At 44.2% G+C, this 20,868-nt stretch overlaps 1 protein-coding gene across 20 annotated transcripts in view; it reads right to left on the reverse strand.

The window, feature by feature from the left end:
* The window catches only part of KANSL3 (KAT8 regulatory NSL complex subunit 3), an 83,173-nt gene that overhangs the window by 31,908 nt on the left and 30,397 nt on the right, over positions 1–20,868 (reverse strand). For 8 of the 20 annotated variants that reach the window (XR_008618800.1, XR_008618802.1, XR_008618801.1 and 5 more), the window contains exons 16-21: positions 20,058–20,249; positions 19,516–19,600; positions 19,091–19,221; positions 18,096–18,205; positions 17,473–17,695; positions 16,989–17,122 (exon numbers count right to left, since the gene is read on the reverse strand). Coding sequence is in view for 13 of the 20 variants with exons in the window: in XM_055088903.1 (XP_054944878.1) it covers positions 16,989–17,122; positions 17,473–17,695; positions 18,096–18,205; positions 19,091–19,221; positions 19,516–19,600; positions 20,058–20,249 (875 nt within the window). In the remaining 7 variants the exon portion in view is untranslated. The other 12 variants (XM_028496741.2, XM_028496740.2, XM_028496738.2 and 9 more) reach the window with 8 other exon arrangements.

A 20,868-nucleotide genomic window follows, 5' to 3' on the forward strand; every position in this document is an offset into this window, starting at 1 on the left:
TTCATTCTTTTACATGTAGCTGTCCAGTTTTCCCAGCACCACTTATTGAAGAGGCTGTCTTTTCTCCACTGTATATTCTTGCCTCCTTTGTCATAGATTAGGTGACCATAGGTGTGTGGGTTTCCCTCTGGGCTTTCTACCCTGTTCCACTGATCCCTATTTCTGTTTTTGTGCCAGTACCATACTGTCTTGATTACAGTAGCTTTGCAGTATAGTCTGAAGTCAGAGAGCCTGATTCCTCCAGCTCCATTTTTCTTTCTCAAGATTGCTTTGGCTATTCGGGGTCTTTTGTGTTGCCACACAAATTGTAAAAATTTTTGTTCTAATTCTGTGAACAATGCCACTGGTAATTTGATAGGGATTGCACTGAATCTGTAGATTGTTTTGGGTAGTATAGTCACTTTCACCATATTGATTCTCCCAATCCAAGAACATGGTGTATCTCTCCATCTGTTTGTGTCATCAGGTGCATATGTTTTAATGAGTGTTATATCCTCTTCTTGTATTGATCCTTTTATCATTATATAATGTTCTTCTTTGTCTTTTGCTATAAACTTTTTAAAAAGTTGACTTTGTCTGATCTCAGTATTGCTACCCCAGCTTTCTTGTCGTTTCCATTTGTATGAAATACATTTTGCCATCCCCCTCACTTTCAGTCTCTGTGTGTCTTTAGCTCTGAAGTGAGTGTTCTGTAAGCAGCATATAGATGGCTTTTTTTTTTCTTATTCCAATCAGCCACCCTACACATTTTGATTGGAGCATTTGGTCCACTGACACTTAAAGTGATTATTGATAGGTATGAACTTACTGCCATTTTGTTACTTGTTTTCTGGTTGTTTTTGTAGTTCTTCTGTTCTTTTTCTTCTTTATTTTCTTCCCCTGTGATTTGAGGATTTTCTTTAGTGGTATGCTTGTGTTCCTTTCTCTATAGTTTTTGAGTATCTATCGGAGGTTTTTGATTTGTGATTACCATGAGGTTCATACATGTTGACCTATACCTACTTGTTTGAAACTGGTAGTTAAAGTTCAAATATTTGCTAGAAGATCTACATTTTGTGTTTTCCTCACGTTTTGTGTTTTTGGTGCTATATTTTACATCTTCATGTCTACTCCTTAATTGTTTACTGTAGTTATAGTTAGTTTTACTTCTTAGTCTTCATAGTAGCTTATTTAAGTGGTTGATTCACAGCCTTTACTATATATTTGCCTTTATTAGTGGGATTTCTCCTTTCTGATAGATAACTTCTTCTTGTAGTCTTTTCTTTTCCACATAGAAAAGACCCTTTAACATTTCTTTTAGGGTTGGTTTAGTATTGATGAACTCTTTGCTTTTGCTTGTCTGAGAAGCTTTTTGTTTTTGCTTGTTTTTAACCTTTTCTTCAATTCTAAATGCTAATCTTGCTGGGCAGAATATCCTACGATTAGGTTTTTCCCTTTCAGTGCTTTAAATATATCATGCCACTCCCTTTTTACCTTAAGTTTCAAAAAGATCAGTTGATAGTCTTACGGAGGTTCCCTTGTTTATGACTCTTTTTCCCTTGCTGCTTTTAGAATTCTTTCATTTTTGCCATTTTAATTATGATATGTCTTGGTATGGGTCTGTTTGGGTTCATCTTGTTTGGGACCCTCTGTGCTTCCTGTACCTGGACATCTGTTTCCTTCTTTAACTTCAGGAAGTTTTCAGCCATAATTTCATCAAATACATTTTTGACCCCTTTGCCTCTCTTCTCCTTCTGGGATACCTATAATGCGAATGTTGGTACCCTTTATATTGTCCCAGAGATTCCTTAAACTGTTCTCATTAAAAAATTTTTTTCTTGGGACTTCCCTGGTGGCGTAGTGGATAAGACTCCACACTCCCAAGGCAGGGGGCCTGGGTTAGATTTCTGGTCAGGGAACTAGATCCCACATGCATGCCGCAACTAAGAGTTCGCATGCCACAACTAAGGAACCCATGTGCCTGCAACTAAGGAGCCCGCAAGCCGCAACCAAGGAGGCTGCAAGCCGCAACTAAGGAGCCCACCTGCTGCAACTAAGGGGCCAACATGCTGCAACTAAGGAGCCTGTGAGCTGCAACTAAGGAGCCGGCGAGCTGCAACTAAGACCCGGTGCAAATAAATAAATAAATAAAAATTTTTTTTAAGTGCCATTAAAAAAATTTTTTTTTCTTTTTGCTCTTCTGATTGGGGGATTTCCATTATTCTATCTTCCAGATCATTTAGGCATTCTGCATCACCTAGTCTGATGTTCATTCCTTCTAGTGCGTTTTTCATTTGTTATTGTATTCTACAGTGCTGACTGGTTCTTTTTTAAATTTTCTCGTTCCTTGTTAAAATTTTCACTGCGCTCATCTATTCTTTCCCCTAATTCAGTTAGCGTTCTTATTACTAATGCTTTGAACTCTTATCTGGTAGATTATTTCGTTAGTTGTTCTTTGGTTGTTTTTTTTTTTCATTTGAAACAAAATTCCTGTCTTCTCATTCTGCTTAACTTTCTCCGTCTCTATGAAATTAGGTAAAACAGTTACCTATCACAGTCTTGAAAGGGTGTCCTTATGTGGGTGTGTCCCTATACAGTTTGCACGTGCCCAGTTGCTTTGGTGGGAGAGCTGGATCCGACGTGAGCAGAAGTCACATCTTCCCTCAGGGTGTGTTGGCAGCAATCACCTTGGTAAGAGGTGGGGCTGGAGATGAAGGGGCTAGAGCCAGAGCCAAGTCTGAGCCAGGGCTTCTCCTCTGCTCAGTGGCCAACATCACCCTACTGGTGGGGGCAGGTCCCAAGCTGCTGAAGCAGAAGCCCTGAGGGTCAGGTCCAAGCTGGCTCTGTTCCCTCTAAGTGTGTGCTCTCCCTCACCCAGGTCTTGGCTCCTCTACCCCAGAGAGAAGCAATGCTGGAGCGAGACGGGCTGGAGCAGGCCCTTGGCAGGGGTCAGGGCACAGGCTGGGGTGGTCCTAGCAGTCAGAGTTCTGGACTACTCTTTTTTTTTGTTTTTTTGCGGTACGCAGGCCTCTCACTGTTGTGGCCTTTCCTGTTGCAGAGCACAGGCTCCGGATGCACAGGCTCAGTGGCCATGGCTCACGGGCCTAGCCGCTCTGCGGCATGTGGGATCTTCCCAGACCAGGGCATGAACCCGTGTCCCCGGCATCGGCAGGCAGACTCTCAACCACTGCGCCACCAGGGAAGCCCTGGACTACTCCTGATCTGCTGCCTCTGCAAGCACCAGTAATGGCGGCCATTGCCTTGTTCAGATGCAGTGTTAGGTCTGAGCCAATTCCATCCCCCACAGCTGCACAATGTCCTCACCCCTGGCAGCTTTCACCCTAGTAGAAAGCTGTCCTGCAGAGTAAGCAGGGCTGTAATGGGCACTCAGCTCAGACTGGGGCGTGTGCTTGGGCAGTTGCAGGAAACCAGCCAGAGCCCCAGGCAGTTTCGATCTGCTTCCTCCACCTTGTTTTGGGAGTAAGCAAGCATGTGCACACTCTTCGTGAGTGGAGTCTTGGTTTCTTACAGCCTTGCTGTCAGTTCCACTGGCTTTCAAACCAGCTAAGGGGACTTGTCCTCCCAGTGTTGGACCCCAGGGGCACCTGATGTGTAGTTTGATCCGCACACTCCCCAGGGAGGATCTCTAAGCCCATGTAATCCTCCTCTTCTGTGTCCCCTCCCAGGGGTACAGGTCCCAACCCAACTGCTTCTCTTTCCTTCCTACCCAATTCCATGTGGATCTTTCTTGCAGTGTTAGTTGTGTGAGTTTTTCTGCCAGTCTCCAGTTTGTTTTCAGTGAGAATTGCTCCACGTGTAGATGTATTTTTTATGTGTTCATGGGGGGAGGTGAGCTTTGTGTCTTCCTACTCCACCATCTTGATATCTCTGTTTCTGAGTACTTTTAAATATTTCTTTCAATGTGAGTCTTTATGTGGCATACTTTTGAAGCCTTGTATGCCTGAGAACATTTTTATCATGTCCTTACATTCAAATTCTATGCTCTTTTCCTTGAATGCATAAAAAGCATTAATGAGTGACTTGAATCCAAGAGTCATGTTGAGATGTGTCACAGCAGTCTGATTTTGGTTCATACCTTGTGGTGGATCTGCATTTTCTCCATGGAAGCCTTTAAGATTTTCTGTCTTTGACTATAATATGTATAGATGTGGGTTTTCCTTATTGCTCCTTTTGGGACTCCATGTGAACCCTTTCAAACTGAGGCCTATTTTCTCTTAATTCCTGAAAATTCTCCATTCTTTTAAAAATTGTTTCCTTAGTTTTATTTTCATTTTTCTCTCCAAGACTCTTAATTGTGTTGTACTATTTCTACTTCTACTCTCTATATTTCTTGGCTTTACTTAATGCTTCCTGGAAATGTTCCTAATTGTAGCTTTCCAAGTCATTAATATTTTTAGCCATATTCCTCCTACTTTTTATCCCATTATCTTGTTCTAATTTTATCTATTTTTTCCAAATTCTATATATTTTCCATAACTAATATTTCTATCTGGTTTTTTTTAATGTTTTCTTATTGTTCCATCTGGATAATTTCTAACCTTAACTCTACATATATTCATCATATATTAACTTCTTCATTCATCTCTTCCAATAATCTTCTTCACAAGGTATATGTTGTCCAGCATGCTGCCTTTTTATAAGGTGATTGTCTCTTCAACTGTCTAGATATTTAGGGGTTGGTGTCAAAGAAGGCCAAGTGGGGAACCAAAACTTTTGTTCCAATGAATGGGATGAGGCCTCCAACCTCTATCCCTACTGTGTTACGGGAGATTATATGGTTGGGCTGGACAAGCACCCCACCTTGAGGTAACAAGTCACGCTCCCTTCCCAACTGGAGTGGCATCAGCAAAGGCCTACTGGAGAGTCAGAACATTCGCCACTGCCCAGGAGTAATGACACATAACCCCTGCAGGTGTAAACCGAGGCCATGTGAGGAAGAGTAACGAGGTACCCCCTCCCCAGCTGGATTAGCATCAGCAGAGGCTAAGTGGGGAGCTGAAATTCTCACCTCCACACAGCAGTAAAGGGAAGCTTGCCTCCCACCCCAATCCCAGTGTCAATGAAAGCTGAGTGGGGATTCGAGACTTCCATCTCACCTAGCAGTATCAAAGCAGCTCCCTCTTTATCCTACCAGAGCAGTCTCAAATAAGGCCTGCTAAAACAGATGATTCAAATAAGATCTAGAGTTTCACAGATAATACACAAGACATCAGATTTCAATAAAAATCACTTAACAAACATACCAAGAACAAGCAAAATCTCAGCTTAAATGAGAAGAGACAATCAACAGATGGTAAACATTGCGATGCCGCAGATATTAGAACTGTCTAACAAGAATTTTAAAACAGTGATCATAAAAATGCTTCAGTGAGCAATTGCAAACACACCTGAGACAAATGAAAAAAAAATTCTTAGCAAAGAAACAGAAGATATAAAGAATAAAATAGAAATTTCAGAACTGAAAAATATAATCACCTAAGTGAAAAACTTGATGGGCTCGACAGCAGAATAGAGGGGACAGGGGAAAGAATTAGTGAACTTAAAGACAGACAGTAGAAATTACACAATCTGAAGAGAGAGAAAATAGAGCCGGGGCAAAAAAAGGAAGCATCTCATGGCCCCATGGGAATGTTAAAGATCTAACATTCATGTCACTGGCGTCTAGAGAAGTGGAAAAAGAGGGTGGGGTTGAAAAATAATGGCTAAAAATTCCCCAAATTTTGCAAAAAGGCGTAAGCCTACAGATTCAAGAAGCTGAGTGAACCCTAACAAGATAAGCCCAAAGGAATTCATGCCAAGACACATCATAGTAAAGTCTGAGAATTACAGAAAAAAAAATATTGAAAGCACAAAGAGGGAAACAACACCTTACCTATAGGGCGAAAAGACAATTTGAATGATAGCAGATTTCTCAACAGAAAGCAAGGAACTGACTTAATATTTCTGAAGGGCTGAAAGACAAGAATAGCCAACTCAGAATTTTATATCCAGAGAAAATATCCTTCAGTAATAAGACATTGTCAGATGAAGGAAAATTAAAAACTTTTGTTGCCAGCTGAACTTCTTGAAAAGGACGGCTTAAAGGAAGTTCTCTAAACAGAAAGGAAATGGTAAAATTAGGAGTCTTGGAACATCAGGAAGGAAGAAAGAGAAATGGAAAGAATAAAAATATGTAAATACAATAGATTTTCCTTCTTTTGAGTTTTCCAAATTATGTTTGAAGCAAAACTTTAGAACATTGTCTAACATGGTTCTCAACATATATACAATTGTATTAGAAGTGGGAGAAGGTAAAGGGACAAAAAGGGAGGATAGGCTTCTACACTTCACTCAAACTGGTAAAATGTGGATACAAAGAGATTGCAATAACTTATGTGTATATGTAATGCAACATTTAGAGAAACCACTGAAAAGGCTATTCAAGGAGATACATTCAAAAACACTATAGATAAATCAAAACAATATTCTAAAAAAAAAAGTTCAAGTTAGTCACCTGAAGGCAGGAAAAAGAAACACAAAAACAAAAAACAGAGCACAAACAGAAAACAAAAACTAAAAATGGCTGACTTAAGTCCTAACATATCTACAATTACATTAAGTAGAAAGTCTTAAAAAAACACCAATTAAAAAACGAGATTGACATCAGATGTGACATGTGAATGTCAGATAAACTTCAGGGCAAAAAAAATTACCAGGTACAGAGAGACATTACATAATGATAAAAAGGTCAATCCACCAAAAAGACATAGAAATCCTAAATGGTATGCACCAGATAACAGAACTGCAAAATACATGAAGCAAAAACTGGAAACAGACACAGACAATTCCACAATTATAGTTGGAAATTTCACCACTCTCCCAACAACCAATAGAACAACTTGACAGAAAACCAGCAAGGGTGTAAGAACTCAATAAAACCATCAACTGACAGAATTTTATCAACATTTACAAAAAACCACCCAACAGAATACCTTTTCAAGCACCTACAGAAAATATAGCAAGACAGACCACCAGATCATGGACTGTATTACAAACCTCAACAAATTTTTAAAGACTGTAATAAGGTATCACAACACAACTATGAGAATGGCTAAAACAAAAAAACAGAGATAGTATCAAATGCTGGAAACTGGATCTCTCTTACATTACTGGTGGGAATATAAAATGGTACAGGCTACTTAGGAAAACAGTTTGACGGTTTCTTTAAAAAAAAAAACAACTTACTACATGACCCAGTAATCACACTCCTGGGCATTTATTCTAGAGAAATGAAAACTAATGTTCATAGAAAAACCTGCTTATAAATGCTCATAGCAGCTTTATTTGCAATAGGCCCAAACTGGAAACAATCAAGATGCCCCTCAACAGGTGAATGATTACAGAAACTATGGTACATCCATTCCATGGAACATTCATATTCAGCAGTAAACAGAAATGAACTACTGAAACACACATCATCTTGGATGGACACCAAGGGAATTATGCTGAGTAGAAAAAAAGGTAAAGGTAATCTCAAAAGGTAACGTACTGCAGGATTCTATTTATACAATTCTGTGAGATGAGAGAAGATTAGTGGTTGCTACAGGTTAGGAATGGTGAGGGGAAGGGGATGGATATGACTATAAAGGAGTAGCAAGGGAGAGATCTTCGTGGGGATGGAATTTGTTCTATATCTTGATTATGGTTACTGGGATAAAATGACATAGAACTAGACACACATACTGTACCAATGTTTATTTTTGGTTTTGATATTGTACTATACTTATGTGAGCTTTAAGTACTGGGGGAAACTGGATGAAGTGAACATGGGACCTCCCTATGCTATCACTGTGAGTTAACACACACACACACACACACACACACACACACACACACAATCACTGTAAGTTACACATACATACACACATACATCTAAATAGCCCAAGTCTGTTTGTTTGTTTTTTTGTTTTAAACCCCTTCTCTTAGAAAGGCAATAATATGAACCATATGACTTCATCCTCTGGATGCTATTATTAGACTCGGGTAAGAGAGGATAAGAAGTACCAACCCGTAAGTGGGACTGAGCCCATCAGGTTCACTGTGTTCAGAATTTGAATTGAAAGACAGAAAACTGGCCATTTGCAAAGGGATGAAAAAAATCCTGTGAAAACAGGATCAAAACTGGTCCCTGGCCATTCCACGTCAGTTGACGTCATGCAGAAAGCAGCAGAAACTGTCAGGTTGCCTGTCAGAGAAAATGTCAATTGAGAGAATATTCCCTTTTAGAATATGGGTGGTGAATAGTTTCTGCTTCTTGCAACCATCAACCCTAAAACATACAATGTAGAAAGGGAAGATTAAAAGGTAACAAAATTTCTTCTGCATTGTAATTTGCTATGGCCTGTCCCTATACTGCTGAAGTTTAAGACAGCTATCATTTAAACAATCTGATCCTCATCTCTCACTTCATCTGACCCACCCAAGTCAGTGAGACCAGAGCTGAAAAAGTGAGGGAAAGATCAGGTCTCTATTAAGGATGGAAACAACAAGAGCTCATGCATACTAGACTCTCCAACCAGTATATCAGAACTACAGTTTCCACCCATAAAGGGTTCCAATGCTTAATGTAGAGACCTGGAATTTAAGGATAAGAAGGAAGGTCCTCTTGGATTCAAGTTTACAAATAACGTGGAGGTTGGAATTCATTCATTCATTCATTCATTCATCTCTAAGTCATTATTTATTTATTGGAGGGCGTAGAGGTATAGAGATTTCAATCTCTCAAGACCAAAGGTGAGGGACCCCACCTACTGACTCAGGCATAGCCAAGAGCCCACCAGGGCAGCAATAATCACTTTAGGCTTGGTGGGAGGTAAACTGAAAGGGGTCACATGAAGGCCAAGCCGCCACCTCCTCACCTCCTGTGCTCATCTCCACTTCTGGTCTCCCATCTCAGAACCCCAGCACAGTGCAGAGTGGACAAACAGACACTGGTATCAGACTGCCTGGGTTCAGTCCTGCTTCTGCCACTTCCTGCTGTGTGACTTCTCTGTGCCTCAGTTTCCTCACCTTACAAGTGAATTACCTTAAAGGGAATTACACTACCCACCTCATGGCTCCAGGCAACAGTAAGATGATCACTGGAATTACCACAATACCTTAGCTTTTATTTTCTGTGCCACTCAATTGGGTGGTTACCAGAATAAACATAAGAAGTCAACTAAAAACACACTGAAGCAATCCAAATTTGTTTTTATTTTTATTTTTTATTGTTTTGGCTAATGGAAGAACAGAACCGTCACAGCAGCTCAGCTCGATAACCCATCCAGCCCAAGACTGTTCTAGTGGTAGAGCCAAGGACAGACAGGTCTTCCTCCATCAGTGACCTCTTCTCAAAACAAGGACATCTTCCATAGGGCATCAACATGCATCTGTCATCCAAGAAATCAACTAAAGCCCTCTTGATCCTTCTACACTTTCGGCCAGTGGTATCACCTTCTGAGGTTATGGACTCCAGGTTTGCTACATGATCGGCAGAGGAAAGCTTCCTTTTACACTTCAAGAAGTGTGGCTGGAGAAGTATGGAATTGGGGAACATGACTGTATAGACTTCAACCACTTCCTCCTTTAGCCTGTCCGTCCAGGGTGCAGAAGAATCAATGTTCTTACAACTTCCCTTCTCGTTTTGGCATTCTTTAAGGTGTACAACCCCAGCCTCAGGAAATCATCCATGGGAAGCATACTAGGATTTACACAAATGCAGGATGATGCATTAGTTTCTCCTTTGGCCCCAGCACACACAGGGCCAGCATCTTTCAGGAGCAGCCCCTCCAGGGCTGTCTAGACTGCACTCTAAGTCACGAATGGGTTGTTCAGGAACCTCTGTCCTGAATGATTCCTAAAACTTCACATAGCCTCACAGTTTCACTGTCTTCAATTCCTATTGGTGTGTTACTATCCTACCTGTAACGTTATTAAACCCCTGACACTGGATGTCTCTTTCAGATTTCGTATCTTCCTCACACTTACTAAACGCCTCCTGAATTTCAGAAAGCAGTTACCTGCCAGCTAGTACAGGGACGCAGCCTAATTCTGTGTGAATCACTGCTGAGACCAGCTCTGCAGGAGGTCGGGGAGGAAGGGTATGGTGTATAATCTGCCCACTCCACTCCTATCATATACATTCCCCTGGCCCTGCCTGTACCACCCCAAATGGCCTTGTCTGAGACTCCTGCACACTGTGTACTCCCTCCTGGCTGCCACTCATACTGGAGGTGAGGCTCCTGGATTGAATGCAGGTGGCCTGGTTTGGATATACGATGCACTACAGTTCAGGACCCTGGACCACAAGTCCAGCCACGGCACGCTGTGGGTCCTCCCTGCCTTCAGTACAGATACTGAAGAGTTATATCTGGGTTGCCTTATTTATCTCCTTGGCTGGAAACATTCTAGAGTATGGAAGGGAAAGGAGCCTGCTCTGGAGGATAGGTTGTCAGCCAAATCGAAAATACTTTCGCACACAAGTACTGTGAGGAGGTAAGGAGGGGCTGAGAGCTCCATCCTCAGTGATCACTTCTCCAGGGACCTCCACCTCCAGGGCTCAGGCTGGTACCAAGAGCCCTGCACAGCAGAGTCAATACCAATAATTTTCCCACTTCGAAGCAAGAAGACAAAAAGTTTCACAGAGCTGAAACAGAAACAGTGAAGCATGGCCTTCGTCATCCTGATGCCTGAGCTTCATGGGACAGCCAAGATGTTAACTTAGCAGTTATCCCTGTTTCACTTCCAAGCACTGGAGACAGAAATTTCAGGGGCTGAGGTTTCTCTCCTCCGGCTTGGCAAATTCTTCTCATCTCCAGTTGAATCAACGGCTCCTTAGGTACCAGATGCAAAGCCTCAAGCCCAAATCGTTTTCACCACTGACATGTCCTTCAAGCCACCTCATCTGCTTTTCCCTTCCTCTTCTTCAGCCTTTCTGGACCTGCAGGCTTTCTGGATACAAGAACTGCCCAAAGCATGATGGAAAAAAGAAAGAAGCCAGCTTTCACCCCTTGGCGACTGCTGGTCCCAACATCTATAGGTGGCCAAAGGGACTGAAAGATGACAGCCCAGTTCTCTGTGCCCTATCGTGGGTTTGAAATGAGGAGTTCCTAGGTCTCAGCAGGTACTCAGTAACCAATGTGGCTCCTAAGGAGGGAGCTGCACGGGGAGCACTCTCCCATGGCTGCTTGGCGAAGGCAACAGTGATGTACAAAACAAGCCCTTCTGGCACTGAACCACTGGCCAGTGGGCCAGGATGATCCCGGTCCTCAGCATAGGGCTCTCAGTCCCAACTCGTGCAGCCCCAGACCACACGGACGTCTCCTCCCAACTCGGCACGGGGCAGTATAGACTTCGAAGAGGAGCTTCTTTATTAAAATGCAGTGAGCAGTCCAACACTGCTACTTGGGTCAAGTTACAGCTAATGCTGGAGAAGAAGTGCCTCCAATCCATACACGGCCAGATCTGCTGAGGACCTGGAGATTCTGGGAACCAGACCTGCAGATGCTAAAGGACAAGGCCCCCCTTGCTGGCGCCATATCACCTTGTCTAATGGTTACATAAGACCCAGAGGCCCAACCCTGAAGACAGTTGGCAGAGAGGCAAAAATGACTGTCTTAAAGAGGTCTTCAGACAAGTGTACAGCTCAGCAGGACAGCACACGTGCCAGGCCTCACCGTGCAGCAGCCGTCACCAACCTGGTAAAGGAGGACATACCGCATGGCATCTTCAGGGCGCTGGAGGCAGGCGCTGTGGCAGGAGAGGTAGGGAACAAGGGTCAGAAGTTTGCCAGGTTAACACATACAGACCCTCTGACCCAACATCCCACTTCTGAGAATTTATTCCGAAGAAATGATGCTCAATAGGGAAAAAGCTGGATGCACAAGGATATGTGTTCTAGCAGCCAAGTGAAGAATAGAACATGGACTCTGGAGGTAGAGACCCACCTCTACTACTTTTTAGGGCAAGTGACTTACACTCTCTGAGCCTCCTTTCCCCGCTCTGTGAGACAGAGAAGACAGCACCTCCTCCCCAGGGCTGTTGTGAGATTAAATGAGACAATCTGCATAAAGCACCTACAGTCTGTGTTCAACCACAAACATTAGCTCTTATTATTATGTATAAGAACAAGAAAAGAATGCAGGAAAAAGGAAACAGGTGAATCGTTAAGGGTGACAGAGTTGAAGCGAAGTTTTCCATGACTGTACTGACAATATCATTGTTTCAGGTCTCGTCCATTTTTTAAGTGCTGTGGAAGATGCCATGAATTGTTGAGCCCTGCAGCCTAGGAAGAAGGAAGCAAGGTAGAGAGAGTTGGCCTTTCTTCACAAAGGGTTTCCCCACCTCTCTAGATTTCACCTTTGGAAAACTCCTAAGAGGTCTCTGAGGATACAGTAAAGGGGGGAAGACGGAAGACACAGGAGAGGAGGAATGAAGAAGGGTTTGACAATCAAAACTGGAAAGGATCCGCCTCCCATGTGCTCACCCTGCCCAAAGGTGGGCTGTGCACAGATGAGCACTCCATCCTGACCAGGAGGTCTCCAGAGTGAGCCCGCTCACCCGGGGCTGCTGCAGGAGCAGCTAGAGGCTGCCTGCCAGCCTGACAGGGCACCGTGTGGCCAGAGAGGAGAAAAACCTTGTGATCACAGTCAAGGAGTCCATTCCCAGGACCCCGCTGCAGGGCACAACACAGTCTCTGTCTCTCCCCTTCCTCCTGCAGCTTCTCAGCTGTAGGGTGTACATAATGGTCCAGTTCCATAAAGGAAACACATGGTAAATATTCATCACCGCCAGAAACAAAACACATAATTAAGTACTTGCAAAGACCTTAGAGAAGTCTGAAGTCTAGCCAGTGTTTACAACCTTTTTTCATTTTAAATTCATTCTCTCCATAAACATTATAGTCTATAACCCAAAAATTAACAAAAGGGTTATTTTTCAAACTTACAACCATTATCACACATTAAAAAGGTTAACAATTCCTTAATATCAACAATTATCCAGTCAGTGTTCAAATTTCCAGGTGTCTTATAAACATCAAAAATGGGTGGTTTGTTTCTCAACCTTTAAAAATGCATATTCCCAGCACCTGAGGACATTCTGAGACAGCCCCTACTATCCCACCACCACAACAATCACTGACTTATGCCAACCTCCTCACTAGACTAGATGAGAAAATGCCCAGAGAAGTCAGGTGATTTGCCCAGGATCACACAGCTAGCTGAAGACAGAGGGCCTATGCTTTCCCTGATATCACACTGTCTGGCAGTCTGAACACTGAGGTAACTGTTAGATGCTTTTGAGTCAGCAAGTCTTAATCTAGTAACACCTCCTTTGTCTAAAAGAAAACAATCAACCACTAGAACCCTCCTACTAATTTCATACACCCATTTTACTGAGATAAAAACTAAGCTCTCAAGTTAATACCATCAGGTAGAAGTCAGATTTTGATCTTTATTCTGTACTTCAATTTAGCCATGGAAAAGGATTCTCAATGACCTCTACTCCTCTCAACTCTAACTAGCTCCCCCCAGCCAGAGCAAGCTGAAGAGGACCACCTAAGAGAGGAGGAAGAAACCCATGGTGGGGCTCTGTGTTCTAGCTGTGCCTCAAATGTGGCACCAGCAAAGGATAAGACTGCCTGAAAATAGGCCCAAATGGCTTTATAGGTCATTTCCGTCAAACCATCAAGAAACTGTTAATTTCTGTGCTACACAAATGTTTTGGAATATGAGAAAAAAAATGTTTCCCATCTCATTCTATAAGGATAGAATTATCTCTTTTCCAAAACTGGACAAGGAAAAGATACACACAAAAAAGCAAAGGTGGAGAGGAAGACGACTACAGGCTAATCTTACTAATAAACATAGAGGTCAAAATCCTAAGTAAAATAAAAGCAAATCAAGACTACACATGCTTTTTTTCCTCTGAAGCACTTAGCTTCTTTCTTTTTTTGTTTTGTTCTCCTTTGATGGAGTTTTGTTTCCTATACATGCACAATAAATTTAGGTATGTTCAGTATGTCCAAACAGAATAGGACATACTGAACAAGTACTGAATCTGGAATTTAGACAGTTTGATATTAGGAAATCTTTGAAAGTAATTCATCATTTTAACTGCTTAAAAGGAAATGTTTATACTCATTCAGCTCATTTGATTTCAAAAGGGCAATGAACAAAATTTAAAACCCATTATCAAGAGAAAGGAAGAGAATAAAGATTATCTTAGCAAACTAGAAACATAATTGATAGACTTCCTTCACTTGCGAACCTGCATTATCAAACAGTAATAAGCTTGTGTAGAAACAGACAGGGTACAGGTCAAGGGTACAGAACAGGCCCTGTGTGTACAGTAATCTAGAATGTGAGAGCAGCTGATTTCAAATGAATAGAGGAAGGATGAATGGACTCATCAATAAAGTTAGATCTTTACCTCACTTAGCATAAAAAAATAAATTCCAAGTGGACTGAACAACTAAAGGTAAGCAGATGAACAAAAGCAATATAAGAAAACACAAAAACAGAGTCTCAGTATGGGATGATGGGAAAGTTCTGGAGGTGCATGGTGGTGATGGTTGCACAACAATGTGAATACATTTAATGCCACTGAACCGTAAGCCTAGAAAAGGGTAAAATGGTAAATTGTATGTAAGTAAATTTTACCACAGTTTTAAAAATAAAAATTTTTAAAAACACAATAAGATTATATTCTTGCAATGGGAAGAGCTTTCTTTTTTTTTTTTTTTTTTTTTTTTTTTTGGTGATATGCGGGCCTCTCACTGTTGTGGCCTCTTCCGTTGCGGAGCACAGGCTCCGGACGCACAGGCTCAGTGGCCATGGCTCACGGGCCCAGCCGCTCCGCGGCATGTGGGATCCTCCCGGACCGGGGCACGAACCCGTGTCGCCCGCATCGGCAGGCGGACTCCCAACCACTGCGCCACCAGGGAAGCCCAGGGAGAGCTTTCTTAAGACCCAAAACTTTGGAGCCATAAAGGGAAGAATTTGAAGATTTTACTACATAAAAATTTTTAATGCCTGTTTGATAAAAGATCCAGAAACAAAAATTAAAAGACAAGCACTTAATACTTCAACAGAGAGGAAAAAAAATATAAGCAATTAACTGGAATAAAATATATGCAATTTGTATAATAAATAAAGGATTAACACCTGCATATATAAAGCTGCTATGAATTAAACAGATACAGGATATGACAAGCAATTCATAAAAGAAGACACACAACCTCATAAGTAATCAAGAAAATACATGTTAAAACAATTTCATTTTTCACCTATCAAATTAATAAAATTAAAAATACTGATTTCCACAACTGACAAAGGCATAGGAAAACAGATACTCTCATCACTGTGGCTTGAGTTGTAAATGAGCAAACCTTTTGAAGGGCAATTAGTCAGCAGCTAGCCAGATGTTAGATGCACAGACCCTCCACTTACTGGTCTCTAACCTGTAGAAATCTCCCAGAGGTACACAAAAATCATGAACAAGGGTATTCACTGTACCATTATTTACAATATCAAAAACCAAAATATAACCCAACCCTCTAACGGGAGCTGATGAAATACGTTTTTGTACATCCACCCAGTGAAATACTAGGCAGCTACTGACAAGCAATAGATAGGTCTCTATGTAATGAACAGGGAAACAGTCACAACATGTTTTGTAAAAAAAGGCTAGTTACCAAACAGCCATACTCTGTGATCCAATTTTTGTCAAAAAAATAAAGTACTTTGTATACAAAGAAGAATCTAGAAGAATGCATATCAAGCTACCAACAAGGGGATATCATCTCTGGGAGTGGTATCATGGGAAATTTTCACCTTCTAAATTATATTATTTCTGTAATGTTTGCGTTATTTAAAATAAGTGATTGCTTTTGTAATTTAAAAAATAGGGGATAAAGTAAATAAAAACACCTCCGCCTCTCTGCACAAAGGCAGGGAGGCGTAGCTATGATCCCCATGATTGCCAGGGAACAACCTCTGTGCAGTATCTTCCCCTACAGAGGAAGAGGCAGAAGAGCTCCTGAAACAGTTGGGAAGGGACAGGTGCCCAGCTCCCGGGCAGGGCTGGTGTGGTGGGAGTGAGGGGACAGGGCCAGGCCCTCAGTCAGGGCAGCCTGCACGGCACCGGGCCCCGTGCAGGAGGCCTCAGCTGAAAAGTGGACACTGAAGGAAAGGACATGCACTACTGGACTCTAACTATTTTTTTCTTTAACCTCTGATCTTTGGGTGGCTCTCAGATCACCATTTAAGATAAGAAACATTTTACTTGAAAAGGTCATAATGGAAATTAGATCAGCTAAGAGAAATCGATGGTGACTTACTTCCTGGGTAAGAGCTCTAAAACCCTAACTGTGCCCTGAAAAGACAGCAATGAACGCAAAGATCTGGAATGGCACAATGCTGGAAAGTTGTTGGTCAAAGAAGGAGTATTAGCCAATTAGCCTCTACCCAACCTCTGAATGATGAAACCAAGAATGAGAGGAGAAAACGATGGAGAGGGGAAGAAAACAGAAACATTAAATAGGCACTGAACATATTTACATATTTAATCCTCACAACAATCCAGGGAGCGTTACAGAAAAGGAGACTCAAAGAGGTCCATGACTTGCTCAGTCACAAAGCTATAAACTCCAACCAACAAGGACCTACTGTATAGCACAGGCAACTACACACAATATTATATAACAACCTATGAGGCAAAAGAATCCGAAAAAGAAGATATGTGACTGAATAACTGTGCTGTACACCTGAAACTAACACAACATTGTAAATCGACTATACTTCAATTAAAAAACAAAAACAAAAACCCAACAACAACAACAAAGCTACCAACTCTGAATGTGGATGTGCACCTGGTCTGCCTACAAGTCCAGCTCCTCCAATCGGCCAGCCGGCCCCAAGCTTCCCAATATTGGAGGCTGTGTCCCCAGTCTTCCCAGGCAGACTCACCTGTGAGCTGGAGGGCAGCGCCTGGGAGCTGGGCTCTTCTGATGGGGCTGCTCCTGAGCCCATGGGGCTCAGGGTGGTGATTCGGCTAGGCTGGCCACGGAGTGTCAGAGTGATGGTGGTGGGGACCTTCAAGCCTGAGACAGAGACAGACAGACAGAGGAGTAGGCTTTTTTGTCACAGCCTCCACTTCCCTTTCCTGGAGAGTTTCCGCCCCATGTAACATACCCCCATCAGCCTCCCGCCTCGGCTTCCTCCTCCCCAGCTGGGTCATCTATGCCCTATCAGTCAGTCTGAAAGGCAACAGGAACAGCCTGTGTTCTCTCAACCTCTCTGGGGGATGGACCCACACAGCTGAATCCCTGAGGGTGAAGGCCAGGACCCTGTGGGGTTGGGTTCAACATCATACCTTGACCATGAGAGATGGGAAGGTCTTGGGGGAAGACCCCATATCTGGGAGTCCCCACGGTTCTCATGAGAGACTCACCTGAGGCTTGGTTAGAGATCTGAGCCAGGCCAGGGAGGCTGCTTGCCAACTTGGCGAGGCCCCCATTGGTCAGCAGCTGGTGGATGGCTGTGGGCTTCCCACCAGGAGTGGCACCCAAGGAGGAGAGAGTGGTGGCCACAGGAATGGTACGGACAATGGTGCTGGTGCCCGTGGTGATGGCACCCAGGCTCTGCATGGGGGTGGGCAACTTCACACTGGTGGCCTGTGGGACACACAAGCCCAGGTGATCAGAAGCTGTTGCCAACAGCAACAGTCGAGTGTGGAGGGCCCATACTGTTAACGGCTACCACGTATTCAGTGCCTACCACATGCAAGGTACTCTGCCAGGTAGTTTCCATATATTACCTCCTTTAATCCTCAAAACAGCTCTGTGAGGGAGGTACCATCATTATCTCATTTTACAAACAGGAAAACAAAGATACAGAGACATCAAGAAACTTGCCCAAGGTCACTCAGTAAGTGGTGGAGCCTTAACCTTTAGTAGCTCCCAGCCGAGAAGCCAGAAGGCTATTTGTCCTTGACCCAGCGTCCCTGCCAAAACCAACTAAGCTGAGGAGGCCTCCTCCCACACCTGCCCAGCCCAGTAGGAGGCAGATGTGCACCTGTGGGGCTGGCCCGGGAGAGGGGTTTGCTGGGAGGCCAGAGGTCTTGCTGCTGATATCCTGCAAGCTGAAGCTGAGGCCTTGGAGGAGGCTGCTGGCTGATGCGGCTCCTAGGAGAGGATACAGCAGACATCAGCACAGGCTCAGTCACTTTCCCACGAGCAGCTGTGCCTGTCCACCCTCAACAATCAACTAAAACACCAACGCTCTTTCCCTCGGACATTCCCAGTGCTCTCAGAAAGATGCCAGAAGGGCGCCCCAGACACGCACGCTGGACGCCCACGTGAGGAAAGGGACCGTTCCTGACACACTGCCTTGGGTTCATTCTGCACACCCCAACCTGCTCCAAACCACCTGTCCTAAATTTTGGACAGTTTTAGGAAAACCAAGGAGAACACGAATCCCACTTTTCAGAAATCTATCCCACCTTCCCAGCGAAGAGGAAGGACTTTTTAAGCCAAAAGAATCCCGAACACCTGACTTACACTTCACTTTACACACAGTCCAGTGGCCTCAAAGCAAAGAGGAAGGTCCTCTTGCAGGATCAGGGCATCTGCAGTGCCTTGGCCCTGCTGGGCTCAGGCAACTAGCCTTGCAGTGTAGGGTGAGGGCGGAGAAAGTGAGGAGACAAGCATAGGCAGAAAAATGTCTCATTTTGCTAATGCCCAGTACAGCACCATTTCCAGTTGTATTCAACTAGATGTGTTTAAAAACACCAAAATGAAACCAGTACATATATTTCCCACCAGTTATTTCTCCTAGTAGTACAGGAGGCATTACCTGCAGATTGGGACATTTACCCACTGCAGACATTAAGGCCCCAAACTCCCCTACCTCAAAGTTAATGCCAGCTCCATGCCAAGCCTCCACAACAAGCCTGAGACCCAGAGCATCCTCCTCCAGATCTAGCTCCACAGGGCTTTCCCAGGACCACCCTCCAGCAGCAGCCCAAAGGGACTTCGCTGGGAGGCAGGGAACACTGAGCTACCAGATACCTGGGAGGGAGCTGCCAGGAGAGGTGGCCACCAGGCGGCTCTGGAGTGTGTGCAAGGCACTGGGAGCAGTGCTGCTAGAGACCACTGAGGACGCTGGGCTCGCTGAGACTCCCCCTTCAGCAGCACTGGACCTGGAGACAAAGGTAAGAGCTCCATTATCTAAAGGTCCCTGCCAACACAGGGAAGGTCCAGAATGGGGCCCAGCAAGGCTTTCAGCAATGGACACAAGGCTAGAACTTCAGTTTCTTCATCCCACTCTCTGAATCCAGCCTCTAGTCTTTCTAAAAAAGTCAGGCCTCAAGGAGAGACTTCAGGCCTTGAAGCAAGAGCTACAGGACTCTTTGTAAATTTTAAGTAAGCACTCAGTGGACCAGAGAAAAGGTGAAGAGAAAGAAGGGAACAGACAGACCGGGAGACAGACTCACTTGGTTGTGGTGAGAAGCCCTGTGAGCTCCTTGGCCCCTGCGGAAGCTTGCCCCAGTGTCATGGTGATGGGCTTCCCTCCTGCGGCTGCAAAACAGAAAACCCCAAGGCCACTGGTCAGTCCTGTTTGGTCCTGACCTTTCAGGGTTCCAGAGGCCAGGCTAAATCCAAGATATTATGGAAAAAACTGGAAGATGAAAAATGAAGGATAACTACATTAGAATAGGAAGAGTTGGGATTATTTTTTCCTCCTACTTTCTAAACCTTCTGGAATATTTTATCTTTAATTGAAACCAAAGAAGAACAAAACGTATGATGCTTTGAATGACCCCACAGCTTGCTCGGATCCTCGTTCGGCCTCCCTGATCCTAGTTCAGGTGAGGTTGCTGCCCTCTTTCCCCCCATGTGCAACCTTTGCTGTCTTCTCCGGGTGCCTGTTGTGCTGAAGGCGAGGCTGAGCCGCCCAGCAAGTAGCCACCAAGAGGGCAATACTGTGTGCCTGGGACAGTTCTGTCAGTGTTTAAAGAGGCCAAGAGAAACTCACCTTCTGGAGCTCCTCCTTGGGAAGGAGTACAAGGCCCTCCAGCGGTGTCCCCTTGGGAGATAAGGGACACCTTGATCTTCGGTCGCTTGGAGGTCTTACTGCCAGGAAGAGGACTGGAGGGATGGTGCCGCTTCAGCTGGACCCTGAGATCCTCTTTCTCGGCTTCCTCCGCTTGTTCTGATGAAACAGGAACTAAGAAATGGAGCTGTGGTGAAGTTCTCCACAATCCAAAAAAGCCCGACAGAGACTGACAGCCAGTACCAGCACTGGCATGGCTGTGCGGGAACACCAGGAAGAACCATCCCAACACATGCAAGGAGAATGCCAATGCTTCAGTCCTGCCTCACTCGGGCCCACCTACGGTGCAACTCCACCTTGGCCCTCTCAGAAGATGGCTCCATCCCCTTCCCTTACCCTGCCCTGGAGGTGGAAGGAAGGGGCTCTGAGTTGGTGGAAACAAAAAGAAAGGAGAAGACATCCTGACCCTGCCTGGCAAAGGCCAATCAAACAACAGAGGACTCACCACAGTGGACCTCAGCAGGGCTTCCCAGACTCAAAGAATGTGGCAATTCTCATGCCCTCCCCACATCACACAGCTGGAGGGCAGCAAACAGTTTCTGGAGAAGCAATAGAGGAGCAGGCTACCCAGTCCTCCCTACAAGGGAGACTTCCTCAAAGCTCTGAGTCGCACCCTTCTGCCCTCAGCGCCCACGGCTGAGGGTTTGCTTGCCAAACGGGACAAAGGGAAGGATCATCACCAGGACGTAAGGCTGCCTTTCAGTAACTCCTAGGCAGGTTATCTCAGCCGAGA

The sequence above is a fragment of the Physeter macrocephalus genome, chromosome 12 (assembly GCF_002837175.3).
Source record: "Physeter macrocephalus isolate SW-GA chromosome 12, ASM283717v5, whole genome shotgun sequence".
NCBI classification, from domain to species: domain Eukaryota; kingdom Metazoa; phylum Chordata; class Mammalia; order Artiodactyla; family Physeteridae; genus Physeter; species Physeter macrocephalus.